At 50.1% G+C, this 20,186-nt stretch overlaps 3 protein-coding genes across 3 annotated transcripts; 1 reads left to right on the plus strand and 2 right to left on the minus strand.

Annotated features, from left to right (window-relative positions):
• Positions 1 to 586: 586 nt before the first annotated feature.
• Positions 587 to 3,690, minus strand: J3458_001423 (uncharacterized protein). The gene is made up of 2 exons (XM_066116714.1): positions 2,602 to 3,690; positions 587 to 2,528 (listed from the first exon to the last, which is right to left on the minus strand). The coding sequence occupies exon 2, from the start codon at positions 2,371 to 2,373 to the stop codon at positions 964 to 966; it is 1,410 nt and encodes a 469-aa protein (XP_065978600.1). The 5' UTR covers positions 2,374 to 2,528; positions 2,602 to 3,690; the 3' UTR covers positions 587 to 963.
• A 2,666-nt stretch (positions 3,691 to 6,356) lies between these two features.
• J3458_001424 (uncharacterized protein) lies at positions 6,357 to 7,015 on the minus strand (the record flags this gene model as incomplete). Its single annotated transcript, XM_066116715.1, has 4 exons — positions 6,357 to 6,394; positions 6,446 to 6,866; positions 6,917 to 6,924; positions 6,985 to 7,015. 4 exons carry the CDS (start codon positions 7,013 to 7,015, stop codon positions 6,357 to 6,359), a joined length of 498 nt encoding a protein of 165 aa, XP_065978601.1.
• A 564-nt stretch (positions 7,016 to 7,579) lies between these two features.
• On the plus strand, positions 7,580 to 20,166 carry TRA1_1 (transcription-associated protein 1). Its single transcript, XM_066116716.1, has 4 exons — positions 7,580 to 7,953; positions 8,035 to 8,192; positions 8,249 to 18,934; positions 18,992 to 20,166. Exons 1-4 carry the CDS (start codon positions 7,899 to 7,901, stop codon positions 19,511 to 19,513), a joined length of 11,421 nt encoding a protein of 3,806 aa, XP_065978602.1. The 5' UTR covers positions 7,580 to 7,898; the 3' UTR covers positions 19,514 to 20,166.
• Positions 20,167 to 20,186: the final 20 nt, after the last annotated feature.

A 20,186-nucleotide genomic window follows, 5' to 3' on the forward strand; every position in this document is an offset into this window, starting at 1 on the left:
CAGTCCCTTTGAGTGTCAATGTGGCGATCAAGTCTGAGTATCGCTCAATTCCAAGGGCCGACTCATATTTAAGACTCCATATAGCATTAGCAGTACTCCGTAAGTTAGTTTAATAAATTGCCCCACTGCGACAATCTGGTACGGCTAGAGGAATTGTTGATGTTTCGAAGCCAGGCTCAAGCCTCGACGTCTGATCAACCTGGGGAATTAGTGGGCCAACAACCCCGGTTAGCATTCAACGGGCGAGTCCTAAATCGGGGAGCAGGGGCAGCCATCATTGGTCGGCAGCAGTGGGGTCCACGTGCTGCCCTGGCGGGAACCGGGAAGGTGCGGCCCCGTTGTTTACCGCCGGGTGCTCGGGGCAAATCACAGCACACCAATTCTCGGCTAAGGAGAAGGACAGGGGCCTGCAGATACAAACTATTTGTTAGGGTATATAGCGAAGATCACATTGGCATGATGCCGACTTTCACTCTGTTCCTTTTCAGCCCAAAATTCGTGAACAGAGGCAGGAAGGAATCAAGGTGACCACGGTGGTCAACCGCGCACCCGCGACAAAAGAAGCTCGCAAAGGATATAGGGAAAAGTATTTAATGTTGTTCAATCCATTTCTACAAGATAGCTCTGAGCGTTGACTGTTGAGCTCACAGACTTCTTACCGCATACAATATCAAGACATACAAACTCTATTTCCAATAGCGTTGCCTTACTCGACTGCATGCAGTGATACACCAGAGCCAAAAAGCCCTTGCGACAAATTTACAAGCTGAAAAGAATGATGTACATGAAATCAATGACAACCAGTCCGTCGAGCCCTGACTGAGTTTTTCTTTTCCCCCCCCCCCCCCCCCCCCCCTTTTTTTTTTTTTTTTTGTTTTGTTCCTGGGAGCCTTAATAAATCTCGTGGCGACCGTTCCGTCTTGTCCTTGAGCTCAAACTGTTCCAACCATGGCCTTTCTGGGCTTATGCAGAGGAGCGCATACTGCGGCGAAGACTGCGCTTGTTGGCCTGAACGACATCCAATTTGAAGTCCGGTGACTGTCCAGGAGAGCACTTGGTTCCGGCTGCCACCCCCTGGGGAGTAGACCACTTGCCGCCACCACAGCGCTGGAATGAGTTTCCGCCGATACAATTCCACATCCCTTCCGTACTACAAGAAGTGCCAGCAGCGAAGCCCCCCGCGTTGCCGCCGCCAGTCCCGGTGGTCGTGGGAGGAGGGCTGTCGGCAGTGGTAGGAACAGGCACCTGGCTTGCGACATCAGGTTGGCTAGGCTGTGCCTGGGTTGTGACAGCCGGTTGGCTAGGCTGTGGCTGGCTTGTCACAGCAGTAGCTTCTTCTTCGCATGTCACAATAGGTTGGCTAGCCTGTGCCTGGCTTGTCACAGCAGGTTGACTAGCTTCTTCTTCGCATGTCACATCAGGTTGACTAGTCTGTGCCTGGCTTGTGACAGTGGGTTGGCTGGCTTCTTCTTCGCATGTGTCTTCAGGTTGGCTAGTCTGTGGCTGGCTTGTCACAGAAGGTTGGCTGGCTTGTCCTGGGATTTTGGTGATGAAAACTCCGCCAGGGATCGTCCCGTTGGGGTCGGCGGGAGGTGCATCACCGGCAGAAGACGTAGGCCGAGGAGCAGAAGTAGGCTGAGGAGCACCCGTTGGCTGGGAACCACCAGTCGGCTTGGGACCACTGGCGACAGCGCAGTTACCCGTCGGTCCCTTCAAAGCAGCTGGGGTTTGCTGGCCGAATTGATCAAGATCCTTCCCCGGATTAGGGAACTTCAAATCGGTGTTTGCCAAGGTTCCACAGCCATTACCGATGTTAGCGACGAACATATCGGGCAAAGTTCCCAAGGCATCCTTGGAACCGCCAGAGCCAGTAACGCTGATCGGAGCACAGTTCATGTACATCTCTCGGTTGCCAATCTTATTAAACCAAGTCCAGGCAAGGGTGTATTTGCCGGCGGCTAGGTCCTTTGGAATGGTGTAGGAATATTCAAAAGGAGTAAGAAGCTCCGAGTTGGCCGGCAAAATATTGTCCGATAAATTTTTGCCAGGACATCCACCTTCAATGGACTTGATAACCTTCCAAACAGAGTTTTTACTCGGCTTCAGATCAGTCGTAATAGACACTTGACACGAACCACCAGCATGGGCAGCACTTCCAATGAACTTCAGCGTCTGGTCGCTGCCCTGAGCAAATTCGTTGCTTGGAGTCGGAGCGTCGTATATGGCGTTTTTGCAAGGGAAATCAGTGCCATCGGCCAGGAGGGGACCCAGACTATGCTCCTTGTCCGGAAATTGGAAAGGAACAGGTGCTCTCAATTTGATGTGGGCACTGGAAGAAGAAACTAGGCCAGCAAGTACAATCTTCTTCAACATTTTGAATTAGGGCAAGGTGAACGATGGAAACTGAAACGCGCCAGACGAAAAAGTCCAATGTTGCTATGCAAAAAAATGAGAGTATTGTCCACGAAACAAGAGGAAAGAAAAACTTGAAAGTTGTCAAGAATCAGCGTATTCGAGCAAGGAGTGTGCTACCGAGGCCAGCAGAATTAGCATTTGGCATCAAGGATCCGAAGGTCAAATTTGCCGACTTGGCCGACTTACAACAACGAAAAAGTGCCAGTGAGCTGCAACACACTAGGTGGCAAAACTGGTGATGTCTACGATTTCTAAACCAGAGGAATCTGTAGAGCTCGTCGGTCGAAGCAAACAAGGTCTAGCCTTGGCGGTTAAAAAATAATAATAATAATAATAATAAATGCTGGAAAAGGGAGTGTAGGTTGTCTCGACGACAAATGACGGTTCAAAGAAAGGACAGTAGTACTGGTGTCGGGATGCAGAACAGATATACAGGCCGAAGGTCGGGGGACACAGACCCTCTTATACACCAGGACGATTGTGCATTCCAGGTGTGGTCTGCCTCATTGTTTTGGTGCTTGTTCAACACTGTGATTGAACAAGCAAGCAAAGAAGTGCGTCCCAGACCGGACCATTGACGAAGAATCATTGGACAGAACCGAGGAGGAGGGGCAGTCTCAAAGTCTCAGCATAGGAGCCATCCCATGTCACCATTGAACACGAGCCTCTCATGGAATCCCGATGGTGGTGTTGCAGAGACGATGGGTGGGACAGGGCGTCATGGCCAGCCAGTTCAGGCACAGAAGCTACCCCCGCATGGTTTCGAGCCGCGGCAGATCTGCAAGGGGCATACTCCGTACACAAAACAGAATGTTTGAAGGAAATGTCGATGCTGTCGATGCCGATAGGCTGCAGTTTCAGAGCCTCAAACTGGCTCGTAGACGACTAGCACCAGTAACTAGTGTGCACCATGTGGATAGTCAGTCCATCTGATGAACCCCAGGCGCCTTAGTCCAGTGAACGCTTCTTTAGCTTCTGAACATGGTTGCCACCTTGTGAACGGTGCGCACAGCACAAAGACCGTGGCAAGACAAGCAAGCAGGACGAGTCTGTGCTCAAAGCCATGAGCCAACGGTTGCGACGGTCTTGTCCACCAGTCGAGAAGACCATGGTGTGAAGATTGCTGGCAAGGTGAGCTTCGCTGGGGATTCGATTCGTTCCAGAATGTGTCGTGACGATTTGTTTTTTTTCATATCGTGGCAAGAGAAATCACAGGCCCTTGCCCGTCCCCGAGACAAACGCTTGTGTGTTTCCATTTCTTTGGGCACCTCTGGATGGTATTGGCCCAGCGTCGTCCCTCGAAATCGTCGTGGTTTCCAGTCCCCAATCAGACCGCCCTGAAGCCCCTGACAAGTTGGACTGTCCCGACCGCCGTGCCCGTGTGGATACATCCTGCAGCTAGTCATCATGACCAGTTGCCACGACTTCATGGCGCTGAGGATGATTCAACCATTCCAGGACGAGCTGATGTCATGCTTCTCATAGTCCACACTAAGTACGGAGTACATGAACGGAGCACTATCAGCCGTCATCATCCGTGGACAGGCACTTTTACAGATTACTACTCCGTAGTACTTGGTGTTGGCCATGGGCATCACGGTTGTGGTTCTGCGAAACGCCACTCCGAGGAATTTGGGGGCTGGGAGCTGCGAGGCCCACGGAGAACCACATCCACTCGTCCGGAGCAGTTTTGCGTGTTTCTGACCACATCTGTTTGCTTCCTGTAGCCAGAGAATGTAATCGATCATTGCTCGCCCACCTCACCTCACCTGACCGTCGCAGCTGGCCCGAGCTGAGCATTGGAGTGTCCTCGTGTAGCCAAGACATGGCGCAGAAGGCCATAATTCGTCGGTATGTTTGGCCGAACATTCCCCGGCTTATGCCCCGTGTCCATCATCCACATAGAAAATAGACAGGACAGTATCGCAGGCAGTGGGCTATGGCAGAGGCCGCCCGCGTCCGGTTTTTGAACCGGTGACCGCACTGACATGAGAGCTGCAATGCCGCGTAGCTGGCTTGGGCAAATTTGTGTAGCCCACGACTCTTCCTGCCTATTATGTCCTCCTCTCCTCCTTTGAATTGCCCTACCGAAGCCTTGGAAGTGAGACAGCATCGCCGGTTTATCTTGCAGTCGTTGCAGGGGTCGACAACGGCCTGCACAAGCATGGTCAGCCATGTCGAGTTGTTCGACTCCCTGCATCTGCAGACCTGCAGGGCGCCAAGTGACCAAGGGTTCTGCTGAGGATCAGCCCGTGCAACACACAGGGTGGGGAAAAAGGAATACTACGGAGTATTGTGCAGGTACTCCGTAACTACTCCGTAGTGCATAACAAACAATTATCAAAAGAGAACATGGTGGTGAAACCAGGCAGGGTTTCAAACTGGGCATTCAGATCGATAGGCTTGTGCGTGGTCCGCATGCGGAAGCTGGTGGCGCGCAACAAGTAGCTTGATTGAGTGGTGGCTGCTGCTTGTTCATGGATAGAGATGTTTGGTGGTGTTCGGAGTACCGAGTAGGAGTCCGGTTCTAGTACTCCGTAGCAGTTCAAATTGCTCTGTTTGTTCACGCGTGGCTTGGACACCAAGAGAACATTGAATACCAAGTTACTGGGTTCTGAGGGGGGAAGAGGTAACATTGAAAGGTTTCAGGCTAAAGCCATCGTAACCTATCATCAATCCATCAATCCATCCTTAGCCGCCGCCAGCTTGACATTTGCCAGCTGCCGGCACTTGCATCCCGCGGTTGGCCATTATTTGCCTGATTCAGGATATTGTACTCCGTACCAACCTTGGAAGTGCACACATCGTACTCGCTATACTGCCAGCAGAGCCAACCGCCTTTCCGTCTTCCATCATTCCATCATGCATGACCTTTTCGCACTGCCAGGGGGGCAGCTGCGTCCACCCTGCAGCTAGACGACGCGAGTCAAGTTTTGGAGCACCCAGCGCACTCGGGATTTTCTTGTCCAGTCAACATCTGGTGTCAACCGACTACCAACTGACCACGACAATAAGAAGCTCAATACAAATCGATCCACCCGCAAAATTGCGAATTTCAAACGCTTTTTTGCTTATCCCGGTATGCAGGAGGCATGCAGATATCTCTCCAGAAATGCTTGGCCTTTGGATCATGTCACGGGTTTCCGTCCGAGCTGTCAATCGTCACTACAACCACGGCCACGATCCTCAAGCCACGTTGAGTGCGGGCCGAAATGATAATCTAGGTCAGAATCGTCACTGGTCTCAGCTCCGCTTGCCCCCTGCGTCCCCTAAGTCCCTGACCTTCGCAATCCACCAGCATTGAACAAGGTTCGTCTGATATTGGTGGTTTCCAAGCGGAAAGAGTACGGAGCACCAGGCAGACCCTCGTGCGCTCTGATCCACCATCCTCCGCACAATCAATCTACAATGACGACGGTTTTGCCAGGTTTGGGCCGCCAACTCGGTATGGAGTACTCGGTACGGACGGAAGCGCTTCCCACTCGGCGAGGTCAAAACTCTTGTAGAATACAGGTTGCCAAGTTCCGGATCTAATAATGGCAGCATTTTACTTCGTGCAGTAAATGGAGGGAACTTGCATTCGCCAGACACTTGTGAGGGGAGTTTGTCCCAGTCACATCATCCATTTTCTTGGGCTCTCGACAATAACAATGACAATGGAGAGGAATAATGCAAAAATGTGGTATTGTGTTTACCTACCTAAGGAGTCTTGCAATGAAGTCATTGTGTGGCTGACACGTTGTTTGATGTTCGGCTCTTCTTTGTCGTCTACCACGTATCTTAGATTTCATCCTCGTTTTATCATAAACGTGCACAAATCGCATGTCGCTTTCATGCAGATCTTTTGTTCTTTCATCACGATCGCGCGGTGCTGCCTTTCATGGTAAGGCTTCTTTCCAGAAACAAAACACAGCGTGTGAACCAGTCATCAATGTCGCCGGTTAAGCCACGCCGTTCACAGCAGCTTTTTCGTCATCGTCTTTGTCCAAATCGTTAGCAGTGTCATTTCCGTGATTGCAAACAAACGTACCAAAGGCCCAATCACCACGGGTCCAGATCTTCATTTTCTCCCGCCGAAACTCTTCAAAATCCCATTCACCCCTCTCCAGCTCATTGGGCTTCAAAAATACATATACTGACGCGCTCTTCTCTGGCCCTAACACTTCCTTGCCTCCATCTTTCACAAGCACTCGTACCTTGACTGTGCGTCGTTCATATTCTGAGCCTTCAAAGTAATCTAATTTTTTCATGTTGGCATCCGTCAATCCCGTAACATATATCCCGCGTATTTTGTGTCCCTTATCTGGAACAGCTGCTGGATAATCTGCATATTGCACTCTGTGACGGCAATAATCTTCAAGTATCGCGGGTGTAAAAGTGTGGAGGTCGCGGATTGCTGCAGATGGATTCTGGTCGCCGTAGCAGACGCTGAAGAAGATCTCCGGCGCCATCTTGACAAATGTTAGTCCGTTTATATCATCGGGAAGCCTTGGTGTCTCACCAAAGTGCCTGCACCGTGCGTTAGCCATCATCTGTGTCTCCTACCAATGGATAATGACTTGCTCATACCATACACGAAGGCCGTACCTTCTCCACTCATTGCGGCCTGCGATGTGATTTGCGTGACACGATTGAAAATTCAGTAGTGCAGGTTCGTCGCGGACTTTTAGGTTGCAAGGTTCTCTGGAAGGATGAGTCTCGTACATGAGTGTGTGTTGGGGAGATGTGAAGCGTAACATTATGTAATAAAGGTCCGTGGCGCTGGCTTAAGCCTCCGAAGCGGAGACGACGCAGAGGCGAGATGATCAGCGTACTGTCTCTGGTATTAAGTCATGGCATTTCTGTATCCTAACAGTTACTCGAATAGTCAAAATACACTTTGATCTCAAGACTTTCCCGGCAACTTTCAATGCGAATCCGATACAGTATCTGAATCACTTTTGCAAGTCTAGGGTAGTGAAAACCCCTGGTGCCTGGTGCCGGATAAGATAAGATAAGATATGCACTATATTCACACTGCATTGGAGGGGCGTGTGCAGCATTAGCGCCGGATCAATATTGTTGCACGTCCTAGCGCGAATGGAATTGGCGGCCACGGCCCCCGGATTCAATGCTTTCTTAATTTTCAACGCGAGTCCCTTCACGTCCCTCGTCGAGATTCAAGCTGCAGGCAAGCAAAACTCGGTGCATCCTAACGACAAGCTTTTCGCATCCGAACCTTACGCAGCAGACAAACATCACTTTTAACGCCACGGGGTCTGAAGAGTTTTCTTTTCTTAATATCTTGTCTTATTAGAACACACACTTTTTTTTTCCTCTTCTGTCATCTATTTGAGCTCCGTCAACTTTGCGATACAGGCAGGCCGCAGGTTTGCGATCCACCGTACTGCAATTTGTGCCTACCGACCGCTACGAAGCACCACGACTGGACCTGTTTCGCATGGAAGAAATAGCCGCGTCTCGTGGACGCCGATGATGCAGCCATGTCGGGAACCACTATTGATGACGTCGTAAAGCGACTAAGCACAGCAGATATAGGTATGGTGATGACATGCTTCTCCCATGACCGCTCCGCCCATCGACTTGATCCCGCTGTGCTAACATCGTATGCGTGTAAAGATGCTAGACTTAAACTAGAGGCGGCGACAACATTACGCGACAGTCTGGAGCACTACACCAGCGGACCGATATACACACCGTTTCTCAAGCGATTGATGCCAATCTTCATCAACATCCTTCGCGGACCATGCATTTTTCAAAGCAACTCACCAGAGCAGGTTTGTGCTACCTGTCATAACAACCTACGGACAAAGATATCTGACCCGTGGTGTAGAAACTGCGCCACTGTATTTTAGAAGTTCTTCATCGGTTGCCCACTTCTTCTAGTCCAGTTGAACCATTCGAACCGTACGCCGAGGAGATCGTCGATTTATTAATGCAACTGGTTCGCACCGACAATGAGGAAAATGCTACTCTTTGCGTCAAAATTACGTCTGACATTATGCGCCATCAACACAAGGTGCTGCAAGGCAAAGTACAGCAGTTCCTGTCCCTGATACAAGAGCTCTTCGAGCAGATGGAAAAGGTGGTGAGGGAACAACTCGACAATGCGAGCTCGACGGCAACGTCACAAACTGGCGCGCCCTCAACACCAGGCGGCTCGCAGACCAATTTTCAATCCCCTCGACCCGGCTCGCCGGTAGCATCAGTTTCAGATCTTGGCGCCGACCCTCAGCAGCAGAATCGGCCGTTGCTCAAGGGAATGCAATCTTTTAAAGTTCTTTCTGAATGTCCAATTATCGTCGTCTCGATATTCCAGATTTACCGCAACACGGTGCAACAGAACGTGAAAGCGTTTGTGCCATTGATCAAACGAGTTCTACTTATCGAGGCCAGCGCTCAAAAGCAAGCTCACGCAGAGGCTGCAGCCAAGGGCCAAGTTCACACTGGTGTCAGCCAGGGCATCAAAGCAGATCAACGAGCAGCATACGGCGATTTCATTACCGCACAAGTTAAGACCATGAGCTTTCTCGCGTATCTCTTGCGCCAATACTCACAGCAACTAAACGATTTCCTGCCCACGTTGCCAGATGTCGTGGTACGCCTGTTGAAAGACTGCCCCCGCGAGAAGTCAGGTACAAGAAAGGAACTTCTAATTGCCATTCGACATATTATCAACTATAACTTTCGAAAAATCTTCTTGCCAAAGATTGACGAACTTCTTGATGAACGAACGCTCACTGGCGATGGCCTGACAGTCTACGAGACTATGAGACCACTTGCATACAGCATGCTGGCTGATCTTATTCACCATGTTCGAGATTCATTGAGTCCAGAACAGATCCGCAAAACCGTCGAAGTGTACACCCGAAATCTTCAGGACAACTTCCCGGGCACTAGCTTTCAAACCATGAGCGCGAAGCTATTGCTCAACATGGCCGAGTGCATTGCCAAGCTGCCGAATAAAGTTGACGCAAGACACTACCTCATGATGATCTTGAATGCCATTGGTGATAAGTTTGCTGCCATGAACCGACAGTACCCAAACGCGGTGAAGTTGTCGAAACAATATCTGGCAGAGGCCGGTACTCAAGAGCCCTATCTTGCCGACAAGGAGACGCGACCAAACTGGGATGAGACTGACATATTTTCCGCTGTGCCTATCAAGATATCAAACCCCAGAGATCGAGGTGCAGATCCTGTGATTGATAATAAGTTTCTTTTCCGGAACTTGATGAATGGTCTGAAGAATACATTCTACCAGCTAAGAACATGCAATATTGGCACCCCTATTGATCCTCAGAATGCGCCTTCGCACTGGACAGACGTTTCTTATGGGTTTACCGCAGAGGAGGTCAAAGTCATCATTAAACTGTTCAGGGAGGGTGCATACGTCTTCCGGTATTACGAGATTGAAAAGCCGGCCACCGAGTCACAATACGCGTCTCCGGTCGAGTACATGGCAAACTTCTACATGGTGTCTAGTACCAAGGAAGAAAAGGATCTGCTTGAAACGTTTGCTACTGTCTTCCACTGCATCGACCCCGCTACATTCCACGAAGTATTTCAGCAAGAGATCCCACGACTTTATGACATGATCTTTGAGCATACCGGATTATTACATATACCCCAGTTTTTCCTAGCCAGTGAAGCGACTTCGCCTAGTTTTTGTGGTATGCTCCTCCAATTTCTTATGGACCGAATCGATGAAGTGGGTTCAGCAGATGTCAAAAAGTCGTCGATATTGTTGCGACTTTTCAAGCTGGCATTCATGGCTGTGACCCTTTTTGCTCAGCAGAACGAGCAGGTTCTTTTGCCACACGTGGTCAACATTGTCACCAAATCTATCGAGTTGTCGACAAAGGCAGAGGAGCCAATGAATTACTTTCTCCTATTGAGATCTCTCTTTCGAAGTATTGGCGGCGGCAAGTTTGAGCAATTGTACAAGCAGATTCTACCCTTACTGGAAATGCTCCTGGACGTTCTTAACAACTTGCTCATGGCTGCTCGCAAACCATCTGAGCGAGACTTGTACGTGGAACTGTGTTTGACTGTTCCCGCGCGTCTGAGCCACCTGTTGCCACATCTGAGCTTTCTGATGCGACCACTAGTTGTTGCTTTGAGGGCTGGCACTGACCTCGTTGGCCAGGGGCTTCGGACACTCGAGCTTTGTGTCGATAACTTAACTGCTGACTATCTCGACCCTATTATGGCGCCTGTCATTGATGAGCTCATGACTGCACTCTTCAATCACCTCCGTCCTCACCCCTACAGCCATTTTCATGCTCACACTACCATGAGAATCTTGGGCAAACTAGGTGGTAGAAACCGAAAGTTTATGACTGGCGCGGTTCCACTTACCTACAGAGGTTATGCCGACGATCCGTCAAGCTTCGATATGCGCCTGATTGGATCTAAAAAAGATAGAGCGTTCCCGGCAGATCTCGGTATCGACAGTGCCATCCAGAAGCTAATGGAGGCCCCGAAAATGGGAAAAAATAGCCAAAATCTTCGCGTCTATGATGAATATTATAAGAAGCAAGCGCTCCATTTGATTATGTCACAAGTCAAACTTCGAATCGGCTATGACCAACTGCCAGAAGACCTTCCCCGAATCGTTCGTCTCCAGGCACAGGACTTCTTGGCCCGAAAAATGGAGATTCATTTTGCTCCATTCGAAGTGACGAACCGCGATAAATCCATCCCAAAGAAGGACGTGCAAGACAAGATAACAAAACAACTCCTCAAGGCAGTCGTGTTTGCTCATTCTCTCCCTAGGTTCAAAGACGAGGCGGATACATTTCTCATGGACCTCTGCCGACACTTTGCTGTCATAGAAGTAGGCCGATCCTTGGTGGACCTTAAGCGAAACTTTAGTCCCTTTGATCCCAAGGCTGGAGAGGGCCCCCTTTGTATCGATACGCGGATTTTGTCAGATGCAATCGTTGAGTCTTTGGCTTCTGATCATCCGGATGTCCGAGAAGCCGCGAAGAAGGCTATTCGCGAGCTGTACAAGAGTATTGGCATCATCTTCGGATCTGAGAGCAATGTTGGCCGACTACCCCTATTTACTCACCTTTGCGGTACCTTTTGCCACAGTTGCTACGAGGAAGAGTGGTTTACAAAGACCGGTGGCAGCCTTGGCATCAACTTCCTCCTTACGGAGCTCGACTTTGGCGACGCGTGGGTGGCGTCAAAGCAAATGGAATTTATTCGCGCCCTCTTGTATGTGATCAAAGACATGCCACAAGATCTTCCTGAAAAAACGAGGTGTCTCGCCGAGACAAGCTTGGAGGTCTTGTTGAAGCGCATTACCAAGAACATCAAGAAGGAAGATGCCCTTCCCGTTCAAGCCCAGCCGGGACAGCCTCCCGTGAAGCAGTCCAGACTGGCCCAAATTTGTATGCTGTTTAACAATGAGCTGTCCCACATGAACAAGTTTGTTCGTGAAACCGCCAAGAATTCGCTCGAACTAATAGCCAAAGCTGCTGAATGCGAAGTCTGGGAACTGTTGGAACCTTACAAGGAGCGTTTTTTGCAACCAATTTACTCTAAACCGTTGCGGGCACTGCCTTTTAGCATTCAGATTGGATACATCAACGCAATGACATACCACATGAGCCTAAAGAACGACTGGGTCAAGTTTGACGACAACCTCACTCGTCTATTGATGGAGTCTCTTGCCCTGGCTGATGCAAATGATGATTCCTTGGCAAATAAGCCGGCAGAGTATCGCACCCACGATCACATTGTAAACCTGCGCGTATCATGCATTAGGCTACTGAGCACGGCAATGACGTTTGAAGAGTTTGCAAACAACCCTATCAAAGGGAAGATTCTTTCTGTCTTCTTCAAATGCTTATACTCGGAGTCAAAGCCGACAATTGCTGCCGCTAATGACGCGCTAAGATCTGTATTGGCGGTTGACAGGCGTCTACCGAAGGATCTGCTACAAGGTGGGCTTCGACCGGTTCTAGCAAGTCTATCTGATCCAAAGCGACTCAGTGTCCATGGCCTGGATAACCTCTCTAGGCTGCTGAAGTTGCTCACCAGCTATTTCAAGGTTGAGATCGGAGCTCGCCTGTTGGACCAGATCGACTCAATTGTGGAACCTAATGCATGGCAGCAGATTTCTTTTACATTTTTTGAGCAGCATCAACAAATGAAGGTCATTACGGCTATTCTCAACATCTTTCATCTTTTGCCAGCTCCCGCCGAAGCATTCAAGGAGCGTCTAATTGATTGCTTCCTTGGACTTGAGGAGAAGCTCCGTCGAACAATCCAAAGTCCTTTCCGTCAACCCATATATCTGTACCTCAACAGGTATCCTAAGGAGGTTTGGACCTTCTTGCTCGGAAAGCTAGATGAGCTCAAATATGGAAGACTTCTGGCTCAGGTCCTTAGACACCCAGAGAGCGGCCCTTTGCGAGACGCAGCAATAGATGGTCTCGGTGCCTTAATGACAAAGTGTAATGAGCTAGCGGGCCAAGGTGTTGAGAAGAAGTTTATTGGCATTGTTAATGCCGTCCATATTTTGGACTCTCTCAGCTACTTCGAGAACACTAACTCGTGGATGGACAAGAAAGAAAACACGACGTGGATGAAGAGCATGGGCAAAGAGCTAGAGGGCCACATTCGCAATTATACTCTCCCTGCTACCCTCCGATTACCTGCATACCAAGCCGCAGAGCAGTTGATGAACGTCTTGGTCAAGTCCCTGGAGAGGACCCCCAAGGATCTTGATGTCTTGTTCAGCCTCGTCGAGTCGGTTACAAGCAACGAGCTTCGGCCCACACACTGCTTGTTTGCTTTCATCTACGAGAAGATTCTCATGAGCGAATCAATAGAGTTTTGGAAATCCGCATTCCTGCGTTGCTTGGAGACATATTCGGGGAGATTTGCTTCGAATAAGACAAAGCAATTTTTGCTTCACTACGTCGCTAATCCCATTGTCGCTATGGATGTTATGCGACACTGGAATCAGCCGGAACAGGCGAAAGGACAGCGATTCATGGATCGATCGGTTATTGACGCTGTTAGCAGCAAAATCTGGAAAGTGCATCCTGACTTGTCACCTGATGATCAATCACAGCCTGGAATTGACCACACGCGTTTTGAGGTGTTGCAGCTGTCGGCAATGCTTGTCAAGTACTACCACACTGTACTTCAAGAGGCAAGAAAGGATATTATCAAGTTTGGATGGACATTTATCCGCCTCGAAGATGTTATCAACAAACATGCAGCATATGTGGTGATTGGTTACTTCATTGCTCATTACGAAACACCTCCAAAGATTGTCAGCCAGGTGTATCTGTCACTGCTTAAGACAAATCAAAACGAAGGGCGGGCTTTGGTCACACAGGCGTTGGAGCTTATTGCTCCTGTTCTACCCAAGCGATGCGGAGGGGGTCCGAATGAACGAAACGCTGCCTGGGCCGTCGCACCTCGTCGCATTCTCGCGGATGAGGGTCAAAATGTTCAGCAAATGACTAGTATTTTCCACTTCTTGGTCAGACACCCTGATCTGTTTTATGACGCCCGGGACAAGTATGCGATTGTAATCATTACCTCCCTCAGAAAGGTGGCTGCACCTCCTAACCCGTCCTATGAGAGTAAAAAGCTTGCGCTGAACATGATGTGGCTGATTTGGCGATGGGAGCAGTGGCGTGTCGAAGGCAAGACTGGCTCACCAGCCGCAGGCCGAGATCCGTCTGAATCGCCAACGTCTAAGAAGAGGAAACTGGATAGCGACCTGCCAATGTCCTCTCCACCTACGGTTAGACAAAATGCACCGGGAGGAGAGCGAAATGAGTACCAGATTCCACAAATCTTTCGACAAAAGATGATAAAATATCTCGTTGAGTTCATTGCACAGCTCAACGAACGATATCAGCTGCCTTCTGCCAAACCTCGCGAACATATCGCGCCCTCCTTGCCTCTTCCCCCTCAAAGCACCGAACTATGCAAAAAGGCAATGACCTTGTTGTACAATTTGGTGCAGCCTCAATACTGGGGCGATCTGGAGCTTGACCTCTTCCCCAATGTCACTGATGTCATTCTTGGCAGCGAGAAGACCCAGAGTTTTCTCAATGCCGACCCAACTGATAAGGAGAAATACGATGAGAAGTTCCTGACAAATATTATCAACACGCTGCAAGTTGTGCGGATTGTTCTCAATTTCAAGTCGGATGATTGGGTGCAGAAGAACATTGCCGCGGTACAGAAAGTTCTGGAAAAATGTTTGAAATGCGAGAACCCAGAGATCCAAGACTGCCTGCATCTCGCAGACAAGGAATACGATGATGGCCGTGACCTCAAGTCCATTGTCAAGCGAGTTCTCGACGCAGTTCCAGAGGACACTCCTATGGAGGACGCGGATGCAGATGGCGAGACTGAGGTTCAAACGTCGGAGATTATTTCTTACCTGTCACAGGCGGCTACAGAGGCTATGAATGGGAGCTCGTATGTTTCTGGTGTCAATATGCTCTGGTCCATGGGAAATCGCAAGCCAGCCGTCATTGATCAGCACATTCCGGCCCTGATGAAAGCTCTGCAAAGCAAGCACGCACGGGAGCATGTCCAACACTATAATGCTGCGGCTGGCCAGGCCGTCAACCAGGGGAACCGTGGCCAGGACGGAAACTCTGCGTCTGGGGAGATGTCTGCGTATGATTTGGAAATTCAGACCAAGCTCATGATCAAGGAGATTCAAACTGTAGCCTTAAGAATGGAAACCCTTGGTGACAGCAGGCGACCGTTTCTCAGCGTACTTGCGACACTCGTCGAAAAGTCGATGCATATCGACCTCTGCACGGAAATTTTGAACATGGTGGAGGGATGGGTGTTCCGCTCCGAGGGCACATGGCCTACTCTTAAAGAGAAAACGGCTGTTCTCCATAAGATGCTCTCTTTTGAACATAGGAGTGACTCTACCATGCTCTCCAAGTTCTTGGACCTTGTCATTCGCATATATGAAGACCCTAAAATTACTCGTACAGAACTGACGGTGCGAATGGAGCATGCCTTCCTTATCGGCACCCGCGCGGCTGATGTCGAAATGCGAAATCGCTTCATGTCCATCTTTGACAAGAGCTTGTCAAAGACTGCTAGTGTTCGCCTGTCCTATGTGTTGACGTCACAAAATTGGGACACGCTTGCGGACTCGTACTGGTTGGCTCAGGCCTCTCAGCTTCTGCTTGGTGCAGTCGAGTTGAACACTAATATACAACTTCACCAGGACGATTTCAGGATTATATCGGCATCACAGCTTGCTGCCGTGTATCCCAAAGACAAGGATACCAGGGAACCAATAATGATGCCAGACGACAAATTCGAAGCTTTCATGGCCAACCATCGGCGTTTCGTTTCCGAACTGGGCGATGTTAAGGTTCGAGATGTTGTCGAACCACTGATGCAACTTCAACATGTCGATAACCAGCTCGCACACCAACTCTGGGTCACCATTTTCCCCATGTATTGGTCTGCGACAATGCGGGACGAGCGTGCCGATTTAGAGCGTGGCATGGTGGCTCTCCTTACCAAAGACTACCATAGCCGACAAATTGACAAGCGCCCGAATGTCGTGCAGTCGCTGGTTGAAGGTGCCGCTAAGACATGGCCGGATTGCAAACTGCCACCTCACGTTTTGAAATTTGAGGCCAAGACGTACGATGCCTGGTATACCGCGCTGGTGCAACTTGAGAATGCTGCCATCCGGCCAGAAATCGAGTCTGCCACTGTCAGAGAAAGTAACCTGGACGCATTGGTCGACCTCTATGCCTCGTTGCAAGAAGAAGACTTGTTTTATGGTACGTGGCGTCGGCGGTGCCAATTTGTCGAGACCAACGCCGGCCTTTCCTACGAGCAAAATGGTATGTGGGACAAGGCGCAGAAACTCTACGAAAATGCCCAGATCAAGGCTCGTACCGGCGTTATTCCATTCTCCCAAGCAGAGTACATGCTTTGGGAGGATCACTGGGTTCTTTGCGCGCAGAAGCTTCAGCAGTGGGAGATATTGCAAGACTTCGCCAAGCACGAGAATTTTCAAGATTTATTGCTCGAGTGCGCCTGGCGAAACACGGAGATGTGGCAAGACGCTCAGCATCGTGAAGCCTTAGACAACGTGATCAAAGGTGTCATGGATGCTCCCACTCCCCGACGAGCCTTTTTTCAGGCATTCATGTCTCTCCTCAAGTTTCATAATCAACAGGAGGGCGGCAATGACTTTGCAAGAGTTTGCGATGAGGCCATTCAATTGTCCATTCGCAAGTGGCATCAACTTCCAGAGCGATTAACAAATGCTCATATTCCGTTGCTACAAAATTTCCAGCAGCTGGTCGAGCTCCACGATGCTAGCGTCATTTGTCAATCCCTGGCAAATACAAACTCTTCAAACCTGGATGTCAAGTCTGGAGAACTTAAACTGCTTCTTGGCGCTTGGCGTGACCGGTTACCTAATGTTTGGGACGACATTACAGCATGGCAGGATCTGGTGACCTGGCGGCAACACATATTCGGTCTCATCAACCAGACCTACTTGCAACTGCTTCCTCAGCAGGGTCAGCAGAACGCTGGTGGTGCGTCTTCGTTTGCATACCGAGGATATCACGAGACTGCCTGGATTATCAACCGATTTGCCCACGTCGCCCGCAAGCACAGCCTTCCCGAAGTGTGCATCAGTCAGTTGAGCCGCATTTACACGTTGCCAAATATTGAAATCCAGGAAGCCTTCCTCAAACTCAGAGAACAAGCCAAATGTCATTATGAGAATCCTGAAGAGCTTTCAAGTGGCCTAGACGTTATCAACAATACGAACTTGAACTACTTTAACCCTCAACAAAAGGCTGAATTCTACACGTTAAAGGGAATGTTCTTGGAAAAACTCAATCAAAAGGATGAAGCCGACAACGCGTACGGGACTGCGCTCTACTTTGACATTGGTGCACCAAAGGCTTGGGCGGAGTGGGGCTACTTCAATGACAGGAAGTTCAAAGAAGATCCCACAGATTTGAATGCGGCTAGGCAAGCGCTCACATCGTATCTTCAGGCAGCTGGCAGTTACAAGAACGCTAAGTCACGCAAGCTTCTTGCTCGCATTCTCTGGCTCCTCAGCTTGGATGACTCAAAGGGCACCATTGCCATGGGCTTTGACGACTTCAAGGGTGAAACGCCTGTGTGGTATTGGATTACCTTTATTCCCCAGCTTTTAACCGGCCTGGGTCATAAAGAAGCACCGCGAGTTTACCAGATTCTTCTCAGCATCGCCAAATCGTACCCTCAGGCCCTGTATTTTCAGCTTCGGACCAACCGCGAGGACATGAATCTCATAAAGAAGAACCAGGAGGCCAAGGAGCGAGCCCGTCAACAGCGCGCCCAGTCAATTGTTTCCAATGGCAAGCCAAGCCTGTCGCCTTCGCAAGCCAAGACTGAGCCACCCAAAACGTCGGATGGCGGCGCGTCACGGCCAGGCACTGCTACAGAGGGAGACGCTGCCAGCCAAGTGAAGACTGAAGGTGGTGACGCAGCAGCCGCCGCTGCCAGCGTTCCGCCAGCTCCAGCCGCCAGTGGACAGAAGCAAGAGCAGCAACCACCTGCTCCAAACCCAAACCAGAAGAAGATGCCTTGGGAGCTCACCGAGGAGATCATGTCTGTCCTCAAGACAGCCTTCCCTCTACTTGCCCTATCAATGGAGACCATGGTGGACCAGATTCAGAAACACTTCAAGTGCCCACCAGATGAGGACGCGTACCGACTGATTGTGGCCCTACTAAACGACGCATTGACCTACGTCAGCCGCACGCCCGCTTCGTTTGCCAAGAGCGTGAAGCTGCCGTCGGCGACTGAGACCAACATTACGAGGTTTGCCGAGACGATACTACCCAACCACATCAAGAAATCCTTTGAAGCCGATTTTGTGGATGTAAAGCCAACCATGTATGAATACATTCACAAACTGCGTCGCTGGCGCACCAAGTTTGAAGAAAAGTTGGACCGACGTGTTTGTCATGCACACCTCGAGGCATACTCGCCGCACCTCAGCGAATTCAGATATCAGAAGTTTGACGAGGTGGAAGTTCCTGGCCAATACCTCCAACACAAGGACAAAAACCAAGACTTCATCCGCATAGAGAGGTTCCTTCCAAATGTGGATCTAGTCCGGTCATACAGCACCTCATATCGCCGACTCAAGATGCGTGGCCACGACGGTAGCGTTCATTCATGGGCCGTACAACACCCGGCAGCGCGCCATTGCAGGCGTGAAGAGAGGATCTTGCAGCTATTCAGACACCTCAACCAGACACTAGGTCGGAAGAAGGAGAGCCGCCGCCGGGATTTGCAGTTTACTCTACCGCTCATGGTTCCTCTTGCCCCGCATATAAGAATCGTTCAAGAGGACACCTCTTATGTCACGCTGCAGGCAGTCTACGAGGATCACTGTCGACGAATGGGCTTTTCCAAGGACGAACCTGTCTTGTTCACACTTGAAAAGTTGCGCGGTGTGCTCGAAAGCAAGAGCCAGGTATGCATTGACCGAGCTCAGCTGGGAATTGATGTAGGGGCTAACATATTATTACAGCAGGGCAAGCCTGAACTCACACCGCCGGCAAGACTGGAAGTGTTCAACGCTGTCCAAGAGAAGTGGGTGCCGTCTTCAGTTGCGCTGGACTATTTCCAGCAGATATTCCCGCAGTTTGCAGAGTTTTGGCTCTTTCGAAGGCAGTTCTCCTATCAGCTTGCGGCCTTGACGTTTATGACGTATATTTTGTACATGCACAACCGGTATCCCGCGAAGCTCAACATTGCACGGGGCTCAGGCAAAATTTGGGGATCGGAGCTGATGTCGTTTATGAGCGCATCAAAGCCATTCTTCCACAACCCAGAGCCGGTCCCCTTCCGCCTAACACCCAACTTGCAGGTGCTGATGGGTCCGCTGGCTACTGAGGGCATCTATGCCTGCTCTCTGATGGCGATTGCTCGCTGCCTCACGGAGCCGGAGCACGAATTGGAGCATGCACTGACGCTATTTGTTCGAGACGAGATGATATTCTGGCTCACTAGCAGCCACAGAAACTGGAATCAGCGAGAGCCAGCTGCGTGAGTCTGTGCAGGTCAACAGCGACTCGATTGTCAAGCGCGCGGCGAGCCTGGCGCACAACCCGTCGGGCAACCTGCCTGCGAACCAGACGGTGATTGATGCGATTGCCAAGGCTGTGAACCCTATGAATCTGGCACAGTGCGATGCGCTGTGGATGCCATATCTGTAGGCGTAGGCGCATTGAAGAGGGCGTGGAATTGTACGGCTTTGATTATAAAAATGATGAAGGGGATGATGGGATGTGGCACAGGTTAAATGGAAGCAAAGGTGGTGAAATCCTTGAGCAAGGCGTTTGGGTGTGATTTGATTTTGCTTTGAGGGACAAGACGGCAGTCTCTATGTATTTCAAATGCGAGGAGCGAGGATTGGAGCACGAAGTTGGTACAGCACGCTTGTGTGTGCTTGATTGAACTGGCTACGTGGTGTGACTCGGCTGATGACCCGTTGCGCATAGGGAGCAATACAAAGAAAAGAGTTATTCATTATGCAGTCGCAGACTTGGTGGTGTATAGTTATTACGGCCGACGGCTAGAGGGAAGGAGCTGCATCTACATGGATGATGGAATTGGTTACGTGATGGGTCAACTAGCGACATACGGAGACTACGGACTACGGAGTAGATGTTTGTTCTGTTAAACAAGTTGATATGCGAAGAGTGATATTTTGTTTGCTTTTC

The sequence above is a fragment of the Metarhizium acridum genome (assembly GCF_019434415.1).
Source record: "Metarhizium acridum strain ARSEF 324 chromosome Unknown scaffold_1, whole genome shotgun sequence".
Classification (NCBI taxonomy): domain Eukaryota; kingdom Fungi; phylum Ascomycota; class Sordariomycetes; order Hypocreales; family Clavicipitaceae; genus Metarhizium; species Metarhizium acridum.

Bases quoted from the DNA above. Each gene is read 5' to 3' on its own strand.
- J3458_001423 (XM_066116714.1), bottom strand. From the start codon at position 2,373: ATGTTGAAGAAGATTGTACTTGCTGGCCTAGTTTCTTCTTCCAGTGCC.
- TRA1_1 (XM_066116716.1), top strand. From the start codon at position 7,899: ATGTCGGGAACCACTATTGATGACGTCGTAAAGCGACTAAGCACAGCA. The intron at 7,954-8,034 runs GTATGGTGATGA...ATGCGTGTAAAG, and splicing joins ACTAAGCACAGCAGATATAG to ATGCTAGACTTAAACTAGAG. The intron at 18,935-18,991 runs GTATGCATTGAC...ATATTATTACAG, and splicing joins TGCTCGAAAGCAAGAGCCAG to CAGGGCAAGCCTGAACTCAC.